The sequence below is a fragment of the Pleurodeles waltl genome, chromosome 6 (assembly GCF_031143425.1).
Source record: "Pleurodeles waltl isolate 20211129_DDA chromosome 6, aPleWal1.hap1.20221129, whole genome shotgun sequence".
Lineage (NCBI taxonomy): Eukaryota > Metazoa > Chordata > Amphibia > Caudata > Salamandridae > Pleurodeles > Pleurodeles waltl.
Window position 1 is genome coordinate 1,461,221,745 of NC_090445.1, and position 22,187 is coordinate 1,461,243,931.

The 22,187-nt window shown below is 43.2% G+C and overlaps 1 protein-coding gene across 2 annotated transcripts in view; it reads left to right on the forward strand.

Annotated features, from left to right (window-relative positions):
- CCDC6 (coiled-coil domain containing 6) overlaps positions 1-22,187 on the forward strand; it is a 350,130-nt gene that overhangs the window by 71,815 nt on the left and 256,128 nt on the right. The window contains exon 3 of one of the 2 annotated variants that reach the window (XM_069240961.1): positions 679-807. The exons of the other annotated variant lie outside the window; for it this stretch is intronic. Coding sequence (XP_069097062.1) covers positions 679-807 — 129 coding nt within the window. The remainder of the gene's footprint in view (positions 1-678; positions 808-22,187) is intronic. 2 annotated transcript variants of the gene reach the window in all.

Below are 22,187 nucleotides of genomic sequence, written 5' to 3' on the forward strand. Positions count from 1 at the left end.
TCTTCGAAGAAAAACAACTTGTAACACTCCGACCCAACACCAGACGGCGGACTATGCACAGCATGTGAATCTGCAGCGATTAATGCCACGAACAGATGTACACTGGGTAAGTGACATTTTCATTTCCAACTTTTCCTTTTCAAATAAGTCTATAAAAGGTTAGTGTATCAAGCTTATTGCTCTTCAGTCAGTTCAACGTTTAAAACATACAAGGCAAGACCACTCCCTTGGTTTACTTTCTAAACAGAATGGTAATGTTGCGAAAAGCGCAGATCATTTGAAAATACGTTGTCATTATGGGTTGCCTCAAAGATGCTGCTGCAAGCATCACCTAGTTTCTTTTGCCAAGCATATTTTATTCTATTCCTTTGAAAATATGCATTGAGTGAATTTTATTGCCATCAGTGTCCTGTCCCAGCTGCAGTATATAAAAATGAAGTACTACTTACAGTATTTTTGTTTGTTTTCTAGTACTACTGTTTTCATTAACACATTTCAGTATTTGTATTTTTACATTTATAAGGCACATACAGTTTTTGAATAACTGGATGCAGACATTTCAATCCAAAATCAGTGTATTTTAGTGTTCCACTTTTCACCTCGTTATCAGTGTTTATCTACCCTGATCTGACCTAGACTCATTCCTCTTTCTCCGTGTACTCTTGACAATTTATTTAGTTACAGCACGAGAAGGCTGAACTTGAGCAGCATTTAGAACAAGAGCAGGAGTTTCAAGTCAACAAGCTGATGAAGAAAATTAAAAAACTGGAAAACGATACCATTTCGAAACAGCTGACATTAGAGCAGGTAATTGTTTCATGGTCTTCACTGTACCGAAAAAGTGCATCTTTACATGTAAGGTTTGCCAACCAAAAGGTGGTAGTTGTAACAGATAATTTTTTAAAACTCAGAATTTGAGGATTGTGTGGTTTAAGGGTATCGGTTTCACTGAAGGGATTATAGACAGTAGAGTGACAAGGCTGTAATATTGAAACCATTGTGGTGGGTGGGAGTATAAAGTCCATTACTATTAAGTTACTTAGTACTTGGCCACTGTTTTGGGTGGTTTTATTATCCCAGAATGGGACAGCTGCTAGGGAAATACAACTTTCATTAGCCTAAACTTAATATAACATTGGACTGGGTTTATCTTACGATCAGAACAAACTCTGGGTTTATTTTAAGAATGTCCAAAGCCTTTGGTTGTAAGTACATTTGGTTTAAACAGCAATCATGTACTGGCATGCTGCCTTTTAACTTTAACATTATATTAGGACCTTCTGAATATTTTCTAAAACTGCAGTTTCAAGAGACAAGCCAAGAAGGCCACTTGGTGACATTATCATAAGAATTGTTGTATTCTGTTTGTCTTATTTTGTTTTTGATTGTACTGTGCTTGTGCTAGTCATTAGCTAATCACTGAGTATACCTTTAGCTGTTGTTCGTCTGCATGGGTTTTTCTTTTTGTTCTTGCTGGAACAACAAGAGTCCTCAAAATAATGTCCCAAAGACTGCAGGCTCTAGAGAGCTCCGAATTTAATGGCATTACATTTTTTAAGCTTTTTCACCCAAGAGTGTATAAGGCATCCTCTCCCTTTCTATATCCAAGCCCTTGTCCTAATAAGCCTTTCAACATGCCTTAGTCCCCTTGTTGTATTGTAAGAAAATATGTACTGTTTTCCACCTAATGGTTGAAGTAAAAACCCTCTCCCTTTGTTACTGTGACATTTCAGCAAGTGTCACAATCTGCACAATCGGTGCCACTGCTAGATAATCTTTGGGGACTGAGAAATAAGTCGTCACCTCAATCCTTACAAAACTGCTCTGGCTCCCACTTGAAATCTGACTAAAATTTAATTGGCTTGTGTAATCTTCAGAGCCATTCGTCTCACAGCTTGAATATTAAGCCATGTATTAAGAATATCAGAAGGTTATAAAAACCTAAGGAATAAAGGAAATCATAATACTAGAATATAAAAAATCAGGCATATTTAGCCGTCCTGCAGTTCTTCTCAGGAGCATCCACTGCAAATTGGCATTGGTTTACTGATGTGATGGAGGGCCAAGAAGAGTTTCTGCCTTTTTCACAACTGGCTAAAAACCTACCTTTACAATTTTTTAGAGCTCTGAAAATCTAGCATTCTCTGAATCTTTCTTTTTCCCTTGTGGTACCTTCATACCTAGTCTCCGTTCCTTTTCTTATTCTCACCCCTCTCCTTTCTCTTCATTTAATTCCTCAACCTCCTTGCAGATAATAGAAGCCAACACTGTTACCCAGTGTTTTACTGTTTACTCTGCTGTACCAGACGACCAGATAAGCATTTATTTTCCCGTTTTCTATACTTCAAACCTCTTTCTCGCTTCCTCCCCCTCCCAATGTTCTAGCCCCTGAGTCCGTTGAAATACTGTGGGCCTGTTAGAACAAGTCTGCTGATAAAGAATGTAAGTTCCAAGGGAGTTGAAGACATTTTTTAAGACTAAACCGTGTATTCAAACAAATATTTATTTTTGCAGGTCCTCAAAAGACAGATGGTTAGCTTTGGGCTTATGGTACGCTTCTTAAGCACCAGAATTTACTTGCCACATACTTGATGGGCACAGTGGTGGAATTGTCTTGCATCAGCTCTGCTAATCCCATAAGGTAGAATGTCCCCAGTTATTCCATTGGGACATGGCGAGGCATGCATTTCTCTCGGAATGGGGTACTTCTCCTTTGAGTTTGTTTCCAGTAGGTAATTAAGAATTGTCAGCCTTGCCGATTTCAGAATTGTCAGGCTTGTGGCTTCACCTCATGTCTTGCCTCACTCTAAGAAGCAGAATAAACTCCCCCAGGTGTTTATTTTTTTTTAATTTTTATGGGGCTGTGTACAACCTTGATTGTCTGACACAGATGGGACCGTTTTTGATTACGTATCCCAGTTCAAAATGTCCACCTTAGGACATGGTGTAACCGCTAGTGCTTCTACAGGATGAACAAGGTGCTGTTTTATTGTGCCTTAGAGGTGCATCCCTCTTAAGGACGGAATATGTGAAACAAATTGAGGTAGCTGTAAATTTCTAGACTTTCAAGTTCTAATGGTTTATCCTAGTCACTACATTAAAATATGCCTTTTGACTTTGCTGCTGGCATCTTTAAAGCAGCATCACAGTACAACTTATTTCGTGCATATTTCTTCCTCCCCTGGGCACTGGAACATCAAACAAATGAGTACCACATCAAAAGCGTCCTGCACAACACCAGTGGGGGCAGAATCAAAGGGTTTCTCCAGGAGTGGAGAAGCATAATGACTAACAATTTGAACCTGGATATAATCCATCACGAATTCTGCATAGAACTAATCAAACAATCTGATTTCTTACTTTAGACTATTCCCCAGGTGTGAGCATGGATCCAGAATCTTTTTCCCCCCATAGTATGTCTGCATGTTGGAAGCGGGTGTTACGCGACTCTGTACCAGCATCGTCCGCCGGATGTGACGGTGAGGGGTGGCAGGGTGTTAGGGTTTGGTGGTGATTGGTTGGGCCTTTTTCAAAGTTTTTGTTCACAGAACAGTGTGCCTTTACTGTCCATGTCTTCAGGCTTTAAGCCCTAAGAATCCTGTGGATGACCAATATCAGCTACAGACCCCCACTCTGTATGTGGTGGCTGGAAGAGCACCACAACCCCGAAGAGTGCTGCGCCTGTCAGTGTCTTCAGCCGAAGGCTCTGCGGGAGTGCAGTATGAAGCTTTTAGCTGTGCTGATGTCAGAGGCGTCCCAGTGTTCAAGTCGGTCAGTCTCCTTCTAGGGCCTGGTCAAGGAGTTATTCTCGTAGATGTCATCTTCCTTCGATGCCATGAGTCAAGGTAAGCAGTTGAATTTGTGAAAGTTGCAGACTTGACTGCATTCTGTCTCTCACCATTCCAGGCCTGAGTCTGCCAGGCGTTTCCTCCCTTTCCTGGGGCTGCGGCGACTATGACCCAGATGCATGAATTCTACCACCACCATCATGCTATTTTTGGGATATCATGTTCCCCTGGAGTGCCTGTGTGCCCCAAGGAGATGCAAGACATCTTGACTGTGTCCACGCCGGCAGGTTCGCCTTCCACTTCGGTTACCCCTCTGCCTTCTGTTGATGAAGCTGTTTCAGTGCCAGTGCACAGCCCTTTGGGATTTACACCTTCGGTGCTGGTATCTGATCAGCTGACTCCTGCAACTCTACTGGCAGCGCAGATTGACCTCTCAAGTCCAGTCTGAAGTCGACATGGACGTTTAGGATTTGCCTTCTCTGCGCCACTCGACGTAGGGTAATGTACGATTGCTTGAAGTCCCATTTTTACTCTCCACTACCAACTTTTCATCGGGATTGTATGGAGCAGAATAATGCACCCCAACATCTATCGTTCCCATGACGTCAATTCATGCCCTGGAGGCCAAAGCAGGGCCCTGGTCCTAATGGAATACTGCGACTGCATATTTTCTGATGAAGACAAGCAAATCTTTAATAACCGCTCAAGCGTCAGCGGATTGTTGTGGCCACACCCATAGGAATCTGGAGCAAGAATCTACAGCAGTTAGAAAGTATTTGTATATTCTATCTGAATTTAAGGAACCGCAATGATTGAGGTACACACACTGCAAAGGATTGTTTGATGTTAAGGGGGGTGTCTGCGGTGGGCGTAGATGGTGGAACCTTTAAATTGTTGACAAATGTGCAGCTAAGGAAATGCTGCTTGGTCTGCTTGCATAGACCAGGCCCCCAATGGTGTTTTTGTAGTAGAGAGATGGTAGCCTCCACACCAGCATAGGCAGAAGCAACACCTTCATGTGCTGATCTAATCCAATTTAGCCTACAATCTTGGATGGGTATATCATGATCACCCACACCTGGTTTTGTAACAAAGCAAAATGTTGGGCAGGAATATTTGGTAAGTTATGCTTTTGGTAAGCGCTTGCCATCATCTGAGGCATTCACAAAAGCCAAAATATCATCCATCCTCATGAGATTATCAGATCAACAGAAGCCTTAGCAACTGTGGTCTTGGCCGTTTTATCAGCCAATGAGATTCCTACAACGTGTTTTCCAACACTTTGGTGGCCCAATATAGGTATAACTTGAGCCTGTGGCAGTTTATTTGTGAGACCTGCCACCTTCCCCCGCAAGAATTTGTGTTTTATGGTTTTTCCTTTTGAAGCTCTGAAACCATTAAGGCACCAGTAGTATAAGTGTTTTTTAAAGGACTGGAAACAATAGTACGATTCACACATAAGTGTTGGTAATTCTGGATCCATATGTTCAGTACCAAAATCGAAGCTTTCAGCTCTGCAAGTTGTGCTGTGCAATCCCCTAGGGACTGTTGAGGGTGGAATTCACCAGGCCTCATAACTCCACAAATGGCTTCGTAAGCAGTGGATTATTGTTGTTTAGTACCTACATCTGATTGGGCTGAACTGTATTGGTAAAGAGGCATGACATTTATAGGCATGGGTTATTCAAGTTTGTACTGGAGAAATTTGTGTGTCTGTAGTTTTGGGTTAAAAAAATATCAATATCACTAGCAAACAATATCAGGACCACTGTGTTTATGTAGGTGCAAAACATATTTCGGCATTTTATGTGATTTGTACACTATGGGTATTATCCCTTTCATTGAATTTGACATATGTGAAACCAGTGGCACCTGGGTTGACCCAGATTACCAAGTTTGTTTTTGTTTAGACGTGTGTAGATGTTTTGCTTCAAGAAGACAGTCGTTATGATCTGTGAATTTGTGTATGTTGTCGTGTCCAGTGTTGGGTTGAGAGCTCAGGACGTATTAAGTCATAAAGTGGCTTGATGCGTTGTGCATAATCTGTTATGCAAGTTCTGCCGAAATTAAAGAAACCTAGCTGAGATTGCAGTTGCTTGATGTTTGGTGGTTGTAGTTGAGCACACGTCTCTAGGAACTGTGGTGGCAGACTCCACAGGCACTAGATTTTGGCAGAAAAAAATGGTTGTTTTGTATTTTATGTGCACTATATTGTTAATAAGTGCTGTGCTATGTGAATTTTGAATGGCAAATGTATGTGGGACTGTTTAAGTGTCTCTAATCTAAGACTATTATATATGAATGTGTTTTTTCTTATCAAAGGGTTATTCATATAAGATACACAGGGTTCAGTTATTCCCTGGTACTCTAGTTGTGAGAGACTTTCCCTCACTGGGGCTTTGGCCTCATGTGGTGTTGGATATTGAGATTGTTTTTTGGATTGGGCCCTATTGGTATAACATGGAGTGGGCTCTATTAGTATAACTTGATAGGTATGGAGAGTTCTTATTCCAACCCACGTGGTTGCCATACACTGCTGGAGCCTGCGCCACAGCCCAGTCTGCGACATAGGCTTCTTTTACTGGATCTGGACCAAAGTCTTAGACAGAAGGGAAAATTATATCTTCCACTTGTGGGAGCACTGAGAGAGACTCCGGTGGCAAATATATTTTTCTGCCATAAGAATGTCATAGCTTAGTGTTTATCTTCCCCAGAAGATTACCTTAATGGTGCGCTGACTGTCCCCCCCTCAATTAAATGTTTTCATTTGTAAACCCTGTCAGGTGTAGAGATGGGCCTGTCTGCTATTTCGACTTCAAGGGAGTTGTTTGTTGCCGTCACCTTAGAAAGCTCTTGAATATTCTGGCAAAAGTTTGTGACCTCTGCTGCGCTGTCTAGCATAGTCACTGCCCATGTCTTGTTCTTCAGTAATGTTTTTAGCCAAAAGTGATGCAACCTTCTTTTAAAATTGAGGTTAGTGTTGTGGAAGTTTTTCTTCCTTTTTTTATAGTGACTTCCGGGGAGGGTTGAGTCCTTTTTCGGTTTCTTATACTTGTTTTAGTTTCACATACTTGTTTTGGTTCTCCGACTGCCCACCTCTCATGCTGCTTGTCAGATGAGCCCTGTAAGAAACGAGAAGGGCATGTATCAATATACTGATATCTGTCAGGAAGTTTTATTGTACCAAATTCTAAGATTGTATCTCGGGTCTCCGAATGTGGAGATTCTCCTCTTTGTTTTACTTTATCTTTATTACTGTTTTTGTTTATCCCAGTGTTTTTATGAACCCTCTTGTACTTGCCTGGTATTTTCCTTACCGGAATTGGCTTGAAACTGTGGCTTACTTGGTCAGGCCCCCAGACTATCCCGACATATATACTAGTATAAGTCTCGGCAATAATCTTCGGCGGCTGGCGTTCCTGATCTATTTGAAGAACACCTGGAGCCACTGCCATACTGCCAATGCTGCTGCTTTCCCTTTACGATTGCTTAAAATAATTGAGAAGACTGTGGCAAAGCTGCCCATTAGGTTCATCACCAAATCTAGGACGGGGTCTGCCCTGTGTTCATTATGTGTTTGTTTTAACACTTTCGGAAGATTCACAAGTGTCCGTGTACCATGCATGGTAGTATAAATTGCAGCAAATACTCTGCCCAAAGTGGCACAGTCATCTATGGAGGGAACCATTTCAAATATGGAAAGCACATTGTGAGAATTCTATGTTTATCTTGGGGTCCCATATGGGGAAAACACTGCTTGCAGCTGTGGTTTTTTTGTTGTTGTTTTTTTTGTTTTGTCCAAAACTGAATTTTATTATGTTGGGTGGGAACCTTACCCATTATTGAATGAACACTTCTAAGGAAGTAAGAAACCTTGGAATTACTATGGACTCCAAGTTAACAATGAACGCCCAAGTGGAAAAAATTAACAAGATCCGCTTCATCCCCATGAAAACCCTGCAAAGCATCTTCCCCCACCTAGGATGTCCACACAAGGCGCAGGCTGCTATCTCTTGGACTATCTAAACTGGATTACGCCAATGGCCTCTATCATGGATCATCTCTATCTACAGTGAAAAGACTACAGCAGATTCAGAGCTCTGCTAGCAGACTAGTCCTATATGTAACGTCACAAGCCCTCATCTCCTCCGCCTTGAGGGCCCTCATTGGTTATCATTTGCCAGAAGATCTGCCTTTTAAGCTGCTTTGTATCACCTACAAGGAACAGGACCGCTTTTCATCAGAAATAAAATCACCAAATACATTCAACAAAGGAACCTCCGCTCAAAATTGGCACCTCGCCTCAAAACCCCATGGATGAAAGAGACAATAGGTGATACATTGTTCTCTGTTCAAGTGGTCAAACAGTGGAACTCATTACCCCCCAAATATAATATCCACGGATAACTATCTTAACTTCAGAAAGCTACTTAAGAGTTCTCACTTTACTACATAGCCACTATACTAAAACAGCAATGTACTGCATATCCCTGTGTATTTAAACTTATTAAATTGGATTATATGTATATATATCTAGATTTGAATTTCGTTGTGCAAATATGTGTAACTGTGTTTGATGGCATGTGTAGCTGCAGATATACATGCTATGCACAGGTCCTGCCATCTAGTGTTGGGTTCGGAGTGTTACAAGTTGTTTTTCTTCAAAGAAGTCTTTTCGAGTCACAGGACCGAGTGACTCCTCCTTTTTGGCTCCATTGCGCATGGGCATCGACTCCATCTTAGATTGTTTTCTTTCCTCCATCGGGTTCGGACGTGTTTCTTTTCACTCTGGTTGTTCGAGTCGGAAAAATATTACAAACGCTCTAAATTAGTCTGTATTGTTTTCAATCGAGTATCATCTATCATCGACACCTCGGTGACGATGGATACCGATCTCTACTTGCCCTTCGGGGCACCCGCGCCCAACTTGGGCCTGGTCGGCCCGACCAAAAGTATCGTAGAAGCCTCATGGACCGGACCCCGTTTAGATTCTGCCCTTGGTGCCACGCCAAGTATCCCTATACGGACCAACATCTGGTTTGTAACCTGTGTTTATCTTCGGATCACCTACAGGATACTTGCGAGGCCTGTAGATCCTTCTGCTCAAAAAGAGACAGAGGAGCGCGAAGGTTAGAGATGGCATCCAGAAGCACCGAACGCCTCGACGCAGAAGAGGAGGAGATGATCCACACTGCCGTCTCCGCTCGGGGGTCCGATTCCGAACACGAGCGTGACATCAACCGAACAAGAACAGTGGGCCAGCACGTGAGTACGCTTGCCCCGACCCAATCCAAGCCCAAATACAAGGCCTCGGGGACGCCACTGCCAGAAGGCCATGGCTCCACCCGTAAGAAAACTACTGGTGACAAAGCCACATCTTTGGCACCGAGAAAGGCCACACCAACAACAAAGCCTTCGGACTTGAGCCGAGGCACAGGCTCTGAAATTATAAGGCACCGACCCATCGAGTCGAAGCCCCGGAAGTCACTCTCGGAGCAGAGGCCAACAAGTACTTCAGGCCCTTCGATCCCAAAGAAGCCAGCTTCGGAGCCGAAAAAGGTCACATACACCGAGGAGCATGGACTTTCAAAGCAATTAAAAGAAAGCCATAAATTTGGTGAAGAACTGACACAAATGGAGGATTTTGACGAGAAACAGGCCAGAATACAAATCCATAAAGACACTGGCAAAATCCTCACTGCACCTCCTCTAAGAACAAAGAGGAAACTGGCCGTTCATGGACGTTTGGACACTGATCAGCCACCGGCTAAAGTGCCAAAACCAAGAGAATAATCGCTGCGTCCTCAGTTTTCACCTAATCAGTCTCCTCCTCACCTAACTGTCTCCACGCCTGCTACCCCCACTGCACAGTCTCCATCACACTCTGTACAGTCACAACAAGATGACACTGATCCATGGGACCTCTATGATGATCCAGTTTCAGATAATAGTCCAGAGTGCTAGCCATCAAACCCATCACCCCCTGAGGATAGCACCTCATATACACAGGTTCTATCCAGGGCAGCGGGATTTCACAACGTAGCTGTGCACACAGAACCTCTTGAGGATGACTTCTTAACACATTGTCCTCAACTCACGCCACATACCAGAGTATACCCATGCTTCCTGGCATGTTTAAACATGCACATCAAATCTTCCAGGAACCAGTTAAAGCAAGAGCTGTAACTCCAAGGGTAGAAAATAAATATAAGCCACTATCCAGCATCTCCCCAAGGACCAACAGAAGAGAGCCCAGCAGATCGTATAAGAGGGACAAGCAATCACAAACAACCAAATCAGGTCAGCGTTAGACTCCGCAGACACAGCCGCAAGAACTATCAATACGGCTGTCACCATTAGGCGACACGCATGGCTTAGGCCATCAGGATTTAAACCTGAAATCCAGCAGGCTGTCCTAACATGCCTTTTAACGAGCAACAGCTATTCGGCACACAGGTTTATACAGCCATTGACCAAATGAAAAAAGACGCCAACACTGCCAAAGCTATGGGGGCACTTTATTCAACCCAATACAGAGGCTCATTTCGAAAGCCTCAATATAGGGAAGGCTTTAGACCCCAACCATCTAAGTCATCTAGCTCCAGAGCTATACCAGAGAGGGGGGTTTCGGGGAACCTACAGAGGACAACTTCCCAGATCTAGAGGAAAATACCAGCCCTCAAAGCAACCCACTCATATCAAACAGTGACAGGAAGACTGCAAAAGTTCCAGACCCACTGGTTACCCATCACAACAGACAATTGGGTGTTCTCCATTATCCAACATGGTTACTGCATAGAGTTCACACAAACTCCTCCAGATATTACCCCAAAAACGCACAGACTCCCATCTCAACACATTTCAATGTTGCAAACAGAGGTACAGCCACTATTACTCAAACAAGCCATAGAACTTGTGCCACATCATCAGAAAGGGACAGGGGTTTACTTCCTGTATTTCCTCATTCCCAAAAAGGACAAAACATTGAGACCAATACTAGATCTCAGGACTCTCAATCTCTACATCCGATCAGAACACTTTCACATGGTAACACTACAGGATGTAGTCCCACTGCTACAACAGCAAGATTTTATGGCAAAACTGAATCTAAAAGATGCATATTTTCACATACCCATCCATCCAGCTCACAGAAAATCTCAGGTTTGTAATACATGAAAACATTACCAGTTCAAAGTGTTAACTTTCTGGATAACAACAGCTCCCAGAGTATTTACAAAATGCATTGCCGTAGTAGCAGCATACATTAGGAGACAACATATACATGTCTTTCCATATCTCGATGACTGGCTAATAAAAGCCAACACTCAAACACAGTGCCAACATCATACACGTTACGTAATAAACACCCGACACACACTAGGGTTCTCAATAAACTACCAAAAATCGCACCTGCAACCAGCGCAAATTCAGCAGTATTTAGGAGCCACATTAAACACCCAAAGAGCACTTGCAAGCCCAAGTCCAAGACGGGTACAATCGTTCCACAGCATATTGCCAAAAATCCAGCCAAACCAACATTACACAGTCAAATTTGTCATGAAACTGTTGGGCATGATGGCATCATTCATCGCCATTGTCCCAAACGCAAGATTAAACATGCAGCCCTTACAACAGTGCCTTGCAAAACTATGGTCACAGGCACATGGTCATCTTCAAGATCTAGTGTTGATAGACCGCCAAACAGACATCACTTCAGTCGTAGAATTCCACAAATTTATACAAAGGGCGGCCATTTCAAGACCCTGTGCCTCACGCCATTCTTACAACAGATGCATCAATGATTGGATGGGGAGCACATCTCCACAATCACAACATTCAGGGACAATGGGACACCAAACAAAAACAACTTCATATAAATCACTTAGAACTGCTAGCAGTGTCCCTAGCACTAAGAGCTTTTCAACCTCTTCTTGTTCACAAACACATTCTTATCAGAACAGACAATATGGCAACAATGTACTACTTAAACAAACAAGGAGGAACCCACTCATGACAACTTTGCCTTCTAGCACAAAAAATTTGGCATTGGGCAATTCACAACAACATTCACCTGGTAGCTCAATATATTCCAGGGATTCACAATCAATTAGCAGACTGCCTCAGCCGAGATCATCAACAAACACACGAGTGGGAAATTCACCCCCAAGTGCTTCACAAATACTTTCACCAGTGGGGAACACCGGACATAGATCTGTTCGCCACCAACCACAACGCAAAATGCCAAAACTTTGCGTCTGGGTACCCACACCCTCGATCCAAGGGCAATGCTCTAAGAATCAACTGGTCAGGTATATTTGCTTACGCTTTTTCCCCTCTCCAGCTCATTCCATTTCTGGTCAACAAACTGCGTCAAAACAAACTCAAACTAATACTTATAGCACCATCGTGGGCACGTCAACCATGGTACACAACATTGTTAGACTTGTCACTGGTACCACACATCAAACTTCCAAACAGGCCGGAACTGATGAGACAAAACAAACAACAAATCAGGCACCCCAGTCAAGCAATACTCAATCGGGCGCCTGAAATCTTAGAGTTTGGATATCTACATCTTCCACCATAATGTATGGAAGTGATTAAACAAGCAAGGAAGCACACCACCAGGCAGTGTTATGCAAACAAATGGAAAAGATTTGTTTTTTACTGCCAATCCAAACACAACACCCCTTGACGCAACCATACAAGACATTGTAGGTTATTTACTCCATTTACAAAAAGCAAATTTAGCTTTTTCATCCATTAAAAAACATCTCACAGCAATTTCTGCTTATTTACAAAATATACAAAACAAATCTCTATTTAGAGTGCCTGTCATCAAAGCTTTCATGGAGGGTCTAAAACGTATCATACCTCCAAGAATGCCACCAGTACCTTCATGGAATCTTAATATTGTATTCACACGACTCATGGGTCCACCCTTTGAACCCATGCACTCCTGTCAAATTCAATTCCTAACATGGAAAGTAGCATTCCTAGTGGTAATCACTTCATTACGAAGAGTTAGTGAAATACAAGCATTCACTATTGAACAACCCTTTATACAAGTACACAAACATAAGGTAGTACTTCGCACAATCCCAAAATTCCTACCTAAAGTCATCTCGCCGTTTCATTTAAATCAAACAGTGGAACTTCCAGTCTTCTTCCCACAGCTGGACTCAGTGGCAGAGAGAGCACTACATACATTGGATATTAAAAGAGCTCTAATGCATTACATTGACAGAACAAAATCATTCAGAAAAACTAAACAGCTGTTTGTCACATTCCAAAAACCCCATACTGGTAATCCTATATCAAAACAAGGCATAGCCAGATGGATAGTAAAATGTATCCAAACTTGCTACCTAAAGGCTAAAAGACAGCTGTTAATAACACCAAAAGCACTTTCCACTAGGAAAAAAGGAGCAACAATGGCATTTCTAGGAAATATACCAATGACCGAAATCTGTAAAGCAGCCACTTGGTCAACACCCCATACATTTACCAAACATTACTTTGTAGATGTGTTAGCAACACAACAAGCCACAGTAGGACCCGCTGTACTAAGAACACTATTTAAAACAACTTCAACTCCTACAGGCTGACCACTGCTTATGGGCAGAGAACAGCTTTGTAGTCTATGCATAGCATGTGTATCTGCAGCTACACATGCCATCAAACGAAAATGTCACTTACCCAGTGTACATCTCTTCGTGGCATGTTCCGCTGCAGATTCACATGCGCCCTACCTTCTCCCCGGGAGCCTGTAGCCCTTTAAGTTACATTTCAATTTGTAAATATGTATATAGATCTCTAGTCCATTGCATGGACATCTTTCTTTACACTCTCACTCCTACCTAACCCTCAGAGGGAAAACAATCTAAGATGGAGTCGATGCCCATGCGCAATGGAGCCAAAAAGGAGACCCTCCGTCCCGTGACTCGAAAAGGCTTCTTCGAAGAAAAACAACTTGTAACACTCCGAGCCCAACACTAGATGGCAGGACCTGTGCATAGCATGTGAATCTGCAGCGGAACATGCCACGAACAGATGTACACTGGGTAAGTGATATTTACCTTTCTTAAAATGTATACATAATGTTTAGGCCTGCTTAACAAATGTATGTATCACTTCCGGTGTTATATATATATCTATATCTATATATCTATCTCTCTCTCTCTATATATATATATATATATATATATATATATATATATATATATATATATATATATATATATATATTCAATTTCAAAGAAGCTTTATTGCGGCTACAAGAGCCAAAAAAGCGCGAGCAGTAATAAATACAAATAAATGCACATAATAAAATAAAATTGCAGGTAAATATGGTGATAAAAGGGAGTAAAAAATAAATAAAAATTCAAATGGAATAAAAATGAGATAGAATAAAATGAAATGAAATTAGATGAAATGAAATGAAATGCGCTGTGCAGGATGTTGGGACAGTCTTATTTGGAGTCTTTGTCCAGAAGAGTTTTCCCTCTGATAAGCCAACTAGCTCCGAGGAATTTGGCGATAGCGATCACTAGCGTTGGCCTGGTGTCTGATCTAAGGATTCGCAGAGCTAGCGCAGAGCAGCGTGCTCCCAGTAGTCTGCATGCCAGGGCCAGCCATTTCCTACGGGGGGCAGTATACGCAGGGCATGCAAAAAGGAGGTGAGGGAGATTCTCGACGGGGGCTTTGCAAGCAGGGCATGTGGTGGATTCGTTGTGTGACCAGCTGCTGGTGAAAAGTCTTAATGGGAGTGTTCCAATGCGGAGCTGGAAGTACAGTTTCCTTTCCCTTGGGGCCGTGATTAGGTCCCAAAAGGTTTCGTACTTGCATGACTCTTTTAGGTTGGCAAAGTCACAAGATAATGTAGTGTGGAGTGCAGCCAGAGTGTCTTCGTTGTTGGCCCTTTGCCAGTATAGTTTCTTTAGTTCGCTTTTCGAGGGAAAGACTGACGTGGCTGGTGAGTTCCAGAGATCATCGAGCCCGATAGAGTGAAGTAAATCCTTGATGGATCGTAGCCAGGGGATTCTGTGCAGGTGGTCGGCTTTTAGGATGACCTGTAGAGCTTCGGTGAAGATGTCAAGTTCCGGAGTGGTCCAGAGACGCCGCCAGTACAGCAGAGGTCGCAGGCGGGCTTTGTGACCAATGCGTTTGATGCCGAGGTCCTTGAAAAGAGGGAACAGTGGGGTGCTTAGCGGAAGGGACACAAGGTTTCTTAAGAAGTTGTTTTCAGCGGTGGTTAGGTCTTGGGTTTTGGTATAGCCCCAAAGTTCAGCCCCGTAGAGCGCTGAGGAAACTGCCTGGGCTTTGTATAACTGTAATGCTGGGCGAATTGGTTTTGTGTGTGAGAGGTGGAAATTTTTTAGTAGAGCCCCAGTTGTTTGTCTTAATTTAAGGGCTTGTTTTCCTATGTGTGGCTTCCAGGACATGTTGTCAGTGAGTGTTATGCCCAGGTAGCTGAAAATGCCCACCTTCTCGAGTGAGGAGCCCTCTAAAGTAAATTTCCCTTTGAAAGATCTGTGGGGATTAAGGGTCATTAGTTTGGTTTTCATTGCGTTGATTTCGAGTCCCTGGGATGAACAGAAATGCTCGAAGCACGCAAGGAGTTTCCTTAGACCACTAGGGGTCTTAGATATCAAAAGAGTGTCATCGGCAAAGAGTAAGACTGGGATTTTTTGTGTGCCAAGTGAAGGTGCGTCAGCCTGCAGTCTGAGGGAGGGGACAATTTCGTTGATGTACATGGAAAAGAGGGTCGGGGCAAGTACGCAACCTTGCCGCACACCCCGGGAGACGTGGATTCTATCGGTAAGTTGGCCCTTGTTGCCCCACCTGACTTGTGCGTAGTTGTCCTCGTGGAGTCGTATCAAAATGGCAAGGATGTGTTCCGGGATTCCCATCCGAGAGAGAGTGACCCACAGTTTGTTGCGATGTACTAGGTCAAAAGCAGATTTGAGGTCCACGAAAGCTACATAAAGGCTGCCTTTACCAATGAACACTGTTTTCCAATATAATAATAGGAATCTGAGGGCTTGATCAGTGGTGGAAATCTTCTTTCGGAAACCGGCTTGGAGGGGGCTAAGGATATCGTGGTCAATTATCCATTCTTCGATCTTCCCTAGGAGGCAGTGGCAAAAGACTTTTTGGACACAGTCAATTAGACTAATGGGTCTATAGTTACAGGGAAGAGATCTGTCGCCCTTTTTAAAGATTGGAATAACAATGGCCGCTTTCCAGGAGTCGGGAATTGGCGCCCCAGATGCTATTGCGTTAGCTAGAATGGTGAGATATCTTGACCAGGATGCTAGGTCTGTTGATGATAGGTCTGCTGGGTCGCAGTCTGAACCAGGGGCCCTGCCGCGTTTTAGTGTGCTTAGAGAATAAGTTATATCACTTTGAGAGAACAACAGGGGTGCTGCGGTGGTTGGTGCTAATGAGTGAAGTAGGAGGGGGCCCGTACAAACAGAGGTGGGGCTATCATGATCAGGGGAGTACAGACTACTAAAGTGGGCTATCCAGTCTCTTGGGGCAATGTTGGTTGTGATGTCCAAACCACTGGTTTCTGGGCCTCGCGCTGCCAGGGACCAGAACAGACTATAATTTCTCTCGCGCACAGCGTCGCTGAGTGCTGTCCACCATTTGCTATCTTGATCACGCTTGGCTATGCATATTGCAGATTTATAGGACTTCCTAGCTACGCGGATGGCGATGGGGTCCTATATATATTCGATGGCATGTGTAGCTGCAGATACACATGCTGTGCACATCCCGCCATCTGGTGTTTGGCTCGGAGTGTTACAAGTTGTTTTTCTTCGAAGAAGTCTTTTTTCGAGTCACGAGACCGAGGGACTCCTCCTATTTCGACTCCATTGCGCATGGGCGTCGACTCCATCTTAGATTGTTTTTTTTCCGCCATCAGGTTCGGATGTGTTCCTTTTCGCTCCGTGTTTCGGGTCGGAAAGTCAATTAGAATTTTGGAAAAATCGTCGGTATTGTTTGCGTTCGGTATCGGGTTAGTTACAACAGATCGACACCGAATTAAGAAGAGCTCCGGTGGCCCTTCGGGGTTTTCTTCCATCCCCGTCGGGGCCTGGTCGGCCCGGCCCCGTGTCTCTTCAAGGCTGATGGAACGGACCCCATTCCGCTTCTGTCCAAAATGCCATAAGTATCCATATACAGATCAACATCTGGTCTGTAACTTGTGTTTGTCACCCGAACACAAGGAGGATACTTGTGAGGCCTGTCGAGCGTTTCGGTCCAGGAAAACACTCAGGGACCGAAGAGCAAGAAGACTGGAAATGGCGTCGGCGCCGACAGGACAAGAGCGTTTCGCGGAGGAGGAAGAAACATTCTCCACCCAGGAGTCGGACTCTGAGGAGATCGAATCCCGAGGAAACGCCGAAAACCGTGAGTAAGACGTCGAAACAAAGAACTCACGAGAAAAGCGCTAAAGCCCAGGGGACGCCACCGCCAACAGGCTATGGCTTAACCCGAAAAGTAGGTGACCGTTCATCGGCACTGAAAAAGGGCGAGCTGGTGTCTAAGTCATCCGACTCCGGTCAAGATACCGGCACACAGCAATCTCGGGCCCGAGATAGTGGCTCAGAGACGATTCGGCACCGAGACAGCGGCACCGAAAATAAAAAAGGTTTCGTCGGAGCCGAAAAAAGCAGGCGAAAAGGTTTCGGTACAGAAATATCCGGCCTCGGAACCGAAAACAAGTTCCTACACTGAAGAACAAGGACTGTCCACACAAATGAAGACACATAGATTTGGACAGGAATTACAGGCAATAGAGCCAGATCACACACAAAGACGGCTCTTTATTCAAAAAGATACAGGAAAGATCAGCACTCTTCCTCCAGTCAAAATGAAACGCAAGCTTGCCTTCCTAGACAAAGACAAACAGCCACACGCAAAGGTGGCTAAACAAGTAACACCGCCACCATCCCCACATCACTCTCCGCAACCATCACCGGTAGCCACTCCACAAATGATGCAATCCCCAACTCATACAGGAATGAGTCAAGATGACCCTGACGCATGGGACCTTTATGACGCACCAGTGTCAGATAATAGTCCAGAATGCTATCCAGCTAAACCGTCGCCACCAGAGGATAGTACAGGCTACGCACAGGTGGTGTCAAGAGCAGCGGCATTTCATAATGTCAGCCTTCATTCTGAGCCCATTGAAGAAGACTTTCTTTTTAATACACTGTCGTCCACACACAGCCAATATCAGAGTCTTCCTATGCTACCCGGAATGCTAAAACACTCCAAACAAGTGTTTGAGGAGCCTGTTAAAGGGAGAGCCATTACTCCAAGAGTAGATAAAAAATATAAACCGCCACCAACAGACCCAGTGTACATTACACAACAGCTAACACCAGACTCTGTTGTAGTGGGAGCAGCGCGCAAAAGAGCCAACTCTCATACTTCAGGAGATGCACCAACTCCAGATAAAGAAAGTCGAAAATTCTATGCTGCAGGCAAAAGGGTAGCGGCACAGGCAGCAAACCAGTGGCGTATTGCAAATTCGCGAGCTTTTCTAGCCAGATATGATAGGGCCCATTGGGATGAGATGCAACACCTTATTGAACATTTACCCAAGGAGTTCCAAAAAAGAGCGCAGCAAGTAGTAGGAGGACAGGGTATCTCCAATAATCAGATACGGTCAGCAATGGATGCTGCAGACACAGCTGCTAGAACTGTCAACACAGCAGTAACAATAAGGAGACATGCATGGCTGCGTACATCAGGATTTAAACCAGAGATACAGCAAGCTGTGCTGAATATGCCATTCAACGGACAGCAGTTGTTTGGGCCGGAGGTGGACACTGCGATCGAAAAACTTAGACACTGACACGGCCAAAGCCATGGGCGCACTCTACTCCCCACAGAGCAGAGGCACATTTCGAAAGACACAATTTCGAGGGGGGTTTCGAGGGCAAACTACAGAAGCCACAACCTCACAAACAAAGCCCACTTACCAGAGCCAGTATCAGCGGGGAGGTTTTCGGGGACAATATAGAGGGGGACAATTTCAAAGGAATAGAGGAAAGTTCCAAAGTCCCAAAACTCCTCCAAACAAGCAGTGACTTCAGGGTCACAAATCCCCAACACATAACACTTGTGGGGGGGAGACTAACCAAGTTTTACAAACATTGGGAGGAAATAACAACAGACACTTGGGTCTTAGCAATTATCCAGCATGGTTATTGCATAGAATTTCTCAAATTCCCTCCAAACATCCCACCGAAAAGACACAATATGTCAAAACAACATATAGATCTTCTAGGACTAGAAGTTCAGGCATTGCTACAAAAAGAAGCATTAGAGTTAGTTCCAAAACAACAAATAAACACAGAAGTTTACTCCCTGTACTTTCTGATACCCAAAAAAGGCAAGAGTCTGAGACCTATACTAGATCTCAGAACATTAAATACCTACATCAAATCAGATCACTTTCACATGGTTACATTACAAGACATAATCCCACTGCTCAAACAACAAGACTACATGACAACACTAGACCTAAAGGATGCATATTTCCATATACCAATACATCCTTCACACAGAAAGTACCTAAGGTTTGTATTCCAAGGGATACATTACCAATTCAAAGTGTTGCCATTTGGAATAACAACTGCACCAAGAGTTTTTACAAAATGCCTAGCAGTAGTAGCTGCACATATCAGAAGGCAGCAAATACATGTGTTCCCGTACCTAGACGACTGGTTAATCAAAACCAACACGCTAAGATGGTGTTCACAACACACAAAATATGTCATAGAAATCCTCCACAAACTAGGTTTCTCAATCAACTACACAAAGTCGCACCTTCTGCCGTGTCAAACACAGCAATACTTAGGAGCAACAATCAACACAGCAAAATGGATTGCCACTCCAAGTCCACAAGAGTTCACACATTTCACAATGTGATACAAACCATGTATCCAAATCAAAAGATACAAGTCAAACTGGTGATGAAACTACTAGGCATGATGTCTTCATGCATAGCCATTGTCCCAAACGCAAGGTTGCACATGTGGCCCTTACAACAGTGCCTAGCATCACAATGGTCACAAGCACAGGGTCAGCTTCTAGATCTGTTGTTGATAGACCGCCAAACATACATCTCGCTTCAATGGTGGAACAGTATAAATTTAAACCAAGGGCGGCCTTTCCAAGACCCAGTGCCACAATACGTAATAACAGATGCTTCCATGATAGGGTGGGGAGCACACCTCAATCAACACAGCATCCAAGGACAATGGGACATACAGCAAAAACAGTTTCACATAAATCACTTAGAACTGTTAGCGGTATTTCTAGTGCTCAAAGCATTTCAACCCATAATAAGACACAAACACATTCTTGTCAAAACAGACAACATGACAACAATGTATTACCTAAACAAACAAGGAGGCACACACTCGAAACAGTTGTGTCTTCTAACACAAAAAATATGGCATTGGGCGATTCACAACCACATTCGCCTAATAGCACAATTTATTCCAGGAATTCAGAACCAGTTAGCAGACAATCTCTCTCGGGATCACCAACAGATCCACGAATGGGAGATTCACCCCCAAATAGTAAACACTTACTTCCAAATGTGGGGAACACCACAAATAGATCTATTTGCAACAAAAGAAAACTCAAAATGCCAAAACTTCGCATCCAGGTACCCACAAGATCAGTCTCAGGGCAATGCGTTATGGATGAGCTGGTCAGGGATATTTGCTTACGCTTTTCCCCCCTCTCCCACTCCTTCCATATCTAGTAAACAAATTAAGTCAAAACAAACTCACTCATACTAATAGCACCGACATGGGCAAGACAACCTTGGTACACTACTAGACCTCTCAGTAGTACCTCATGTCAAACTACCAAACAGACCAGATCTGTTAACACAACACAAACAACAGATCAGACATCCAAACCCAGCATCGCTGAATCTAGCAATTTGGCTCCTGAAATCCTAGAATTCAGACACTTAGACCTCACACAAGAATGTATGGAGGTCATAAGACAAGCTAGGAAACCTACCACTAGACACTGCTATGCAAATAAGTGGAAAAGATTTGTTTATTACTGCCATAATAATCAAATTCAACCCTTACACGCATCTGCCAAAGATATAGTAGGATACTTACTTCAATTGCAAAAGTCAAAGCTAGCTTTCTCTTCAATAAAGATACATCTGACTGCAATTTCAGCCTACCTGCAAATTACGCACTCAACTTCATTATTTAGGATACCAGTCATAAAAGCATTTATGGAAGGCCTAAAAAGAATTATACCACCACGAACACCACCAGTTCCTTCATGGAACCTCAACATTGTCTTAACATGACTCATGGGTCCACCTTTTGAGCCCATGCACTCTTGTGAAATGCAATATTTAACATGGAAAGTTGCATTTTTGATTGCCATCACATCTCTAAGAAGAGTTAGTGAAATTCAAGCATTTACCATACAAGAACCATTTATTCAAATACACAAGCATAAAGTAGTTCTACGGACAAATCAAAATTTTTTACCAAAAGAGATCTCACCGTTCCACTTAAATCAAACGGTAGAATTACCAGTGTTCTTCCCACAGCCAGATTCTGTAGCTGAAAGAGCTCTGCATACATTAGACATCAAAAGAGCACTAATGTACTACATTGACAGAACAAAACTAATTTGAAAAACAAAACAACTATTTATTGCTTTCCAAAAACCTCATACAGGGAATCCAATTTCTAAACAAGGCATTGCTAGATGGATAGTTAAGTGTATTCAAACCTGCTATCTTAAAGCAAAGAGAGAGCTGCCTATTACACCAAAGGCACACTCAACCAGGAAAAAAGGTGCTACCATGGCTGTAGGAAGTTGGCTCTGTATGTGCTATTTCAAAGTAAGGAATAGCATGCACAGAGTCCAAGGGTTCCCCTTAGAGGAAAGATAGTGGCAAAAAAGAGATAATACTAATGCTCTATTTTGTGGCAGTGTGGTCGAGCAGTAGGCTTATCAAAGGAGTAGTGTTAAGCATTTGTTGTACATACACACAGGCAATAAATGAGGAACACACTCAGAGACAAATCCAGCCAATAGGTTTTGTTATAGAAAAATATATTTTCTTAGTTTATTTTAAGAACCACAGGTTCAAATTCTACATGTAATATCTCATTTGAAAGGTATTGCAGGTAAGTACTTTAGGAACTTTGAATCATTTCATTAGCATGTATACTTTTCACATAAAAAACAATAAGCTGTTTTAAAAGTGGACACTTAGTGTAATTTTCACAGTTCCTGGGGGAGGTAAAGTAATGTTAGTTTTAACAGGTAAGTAAGTCACTTACAGGTTTCAGTTTTTGGTCCAAGGTAGCCCACCGTTGG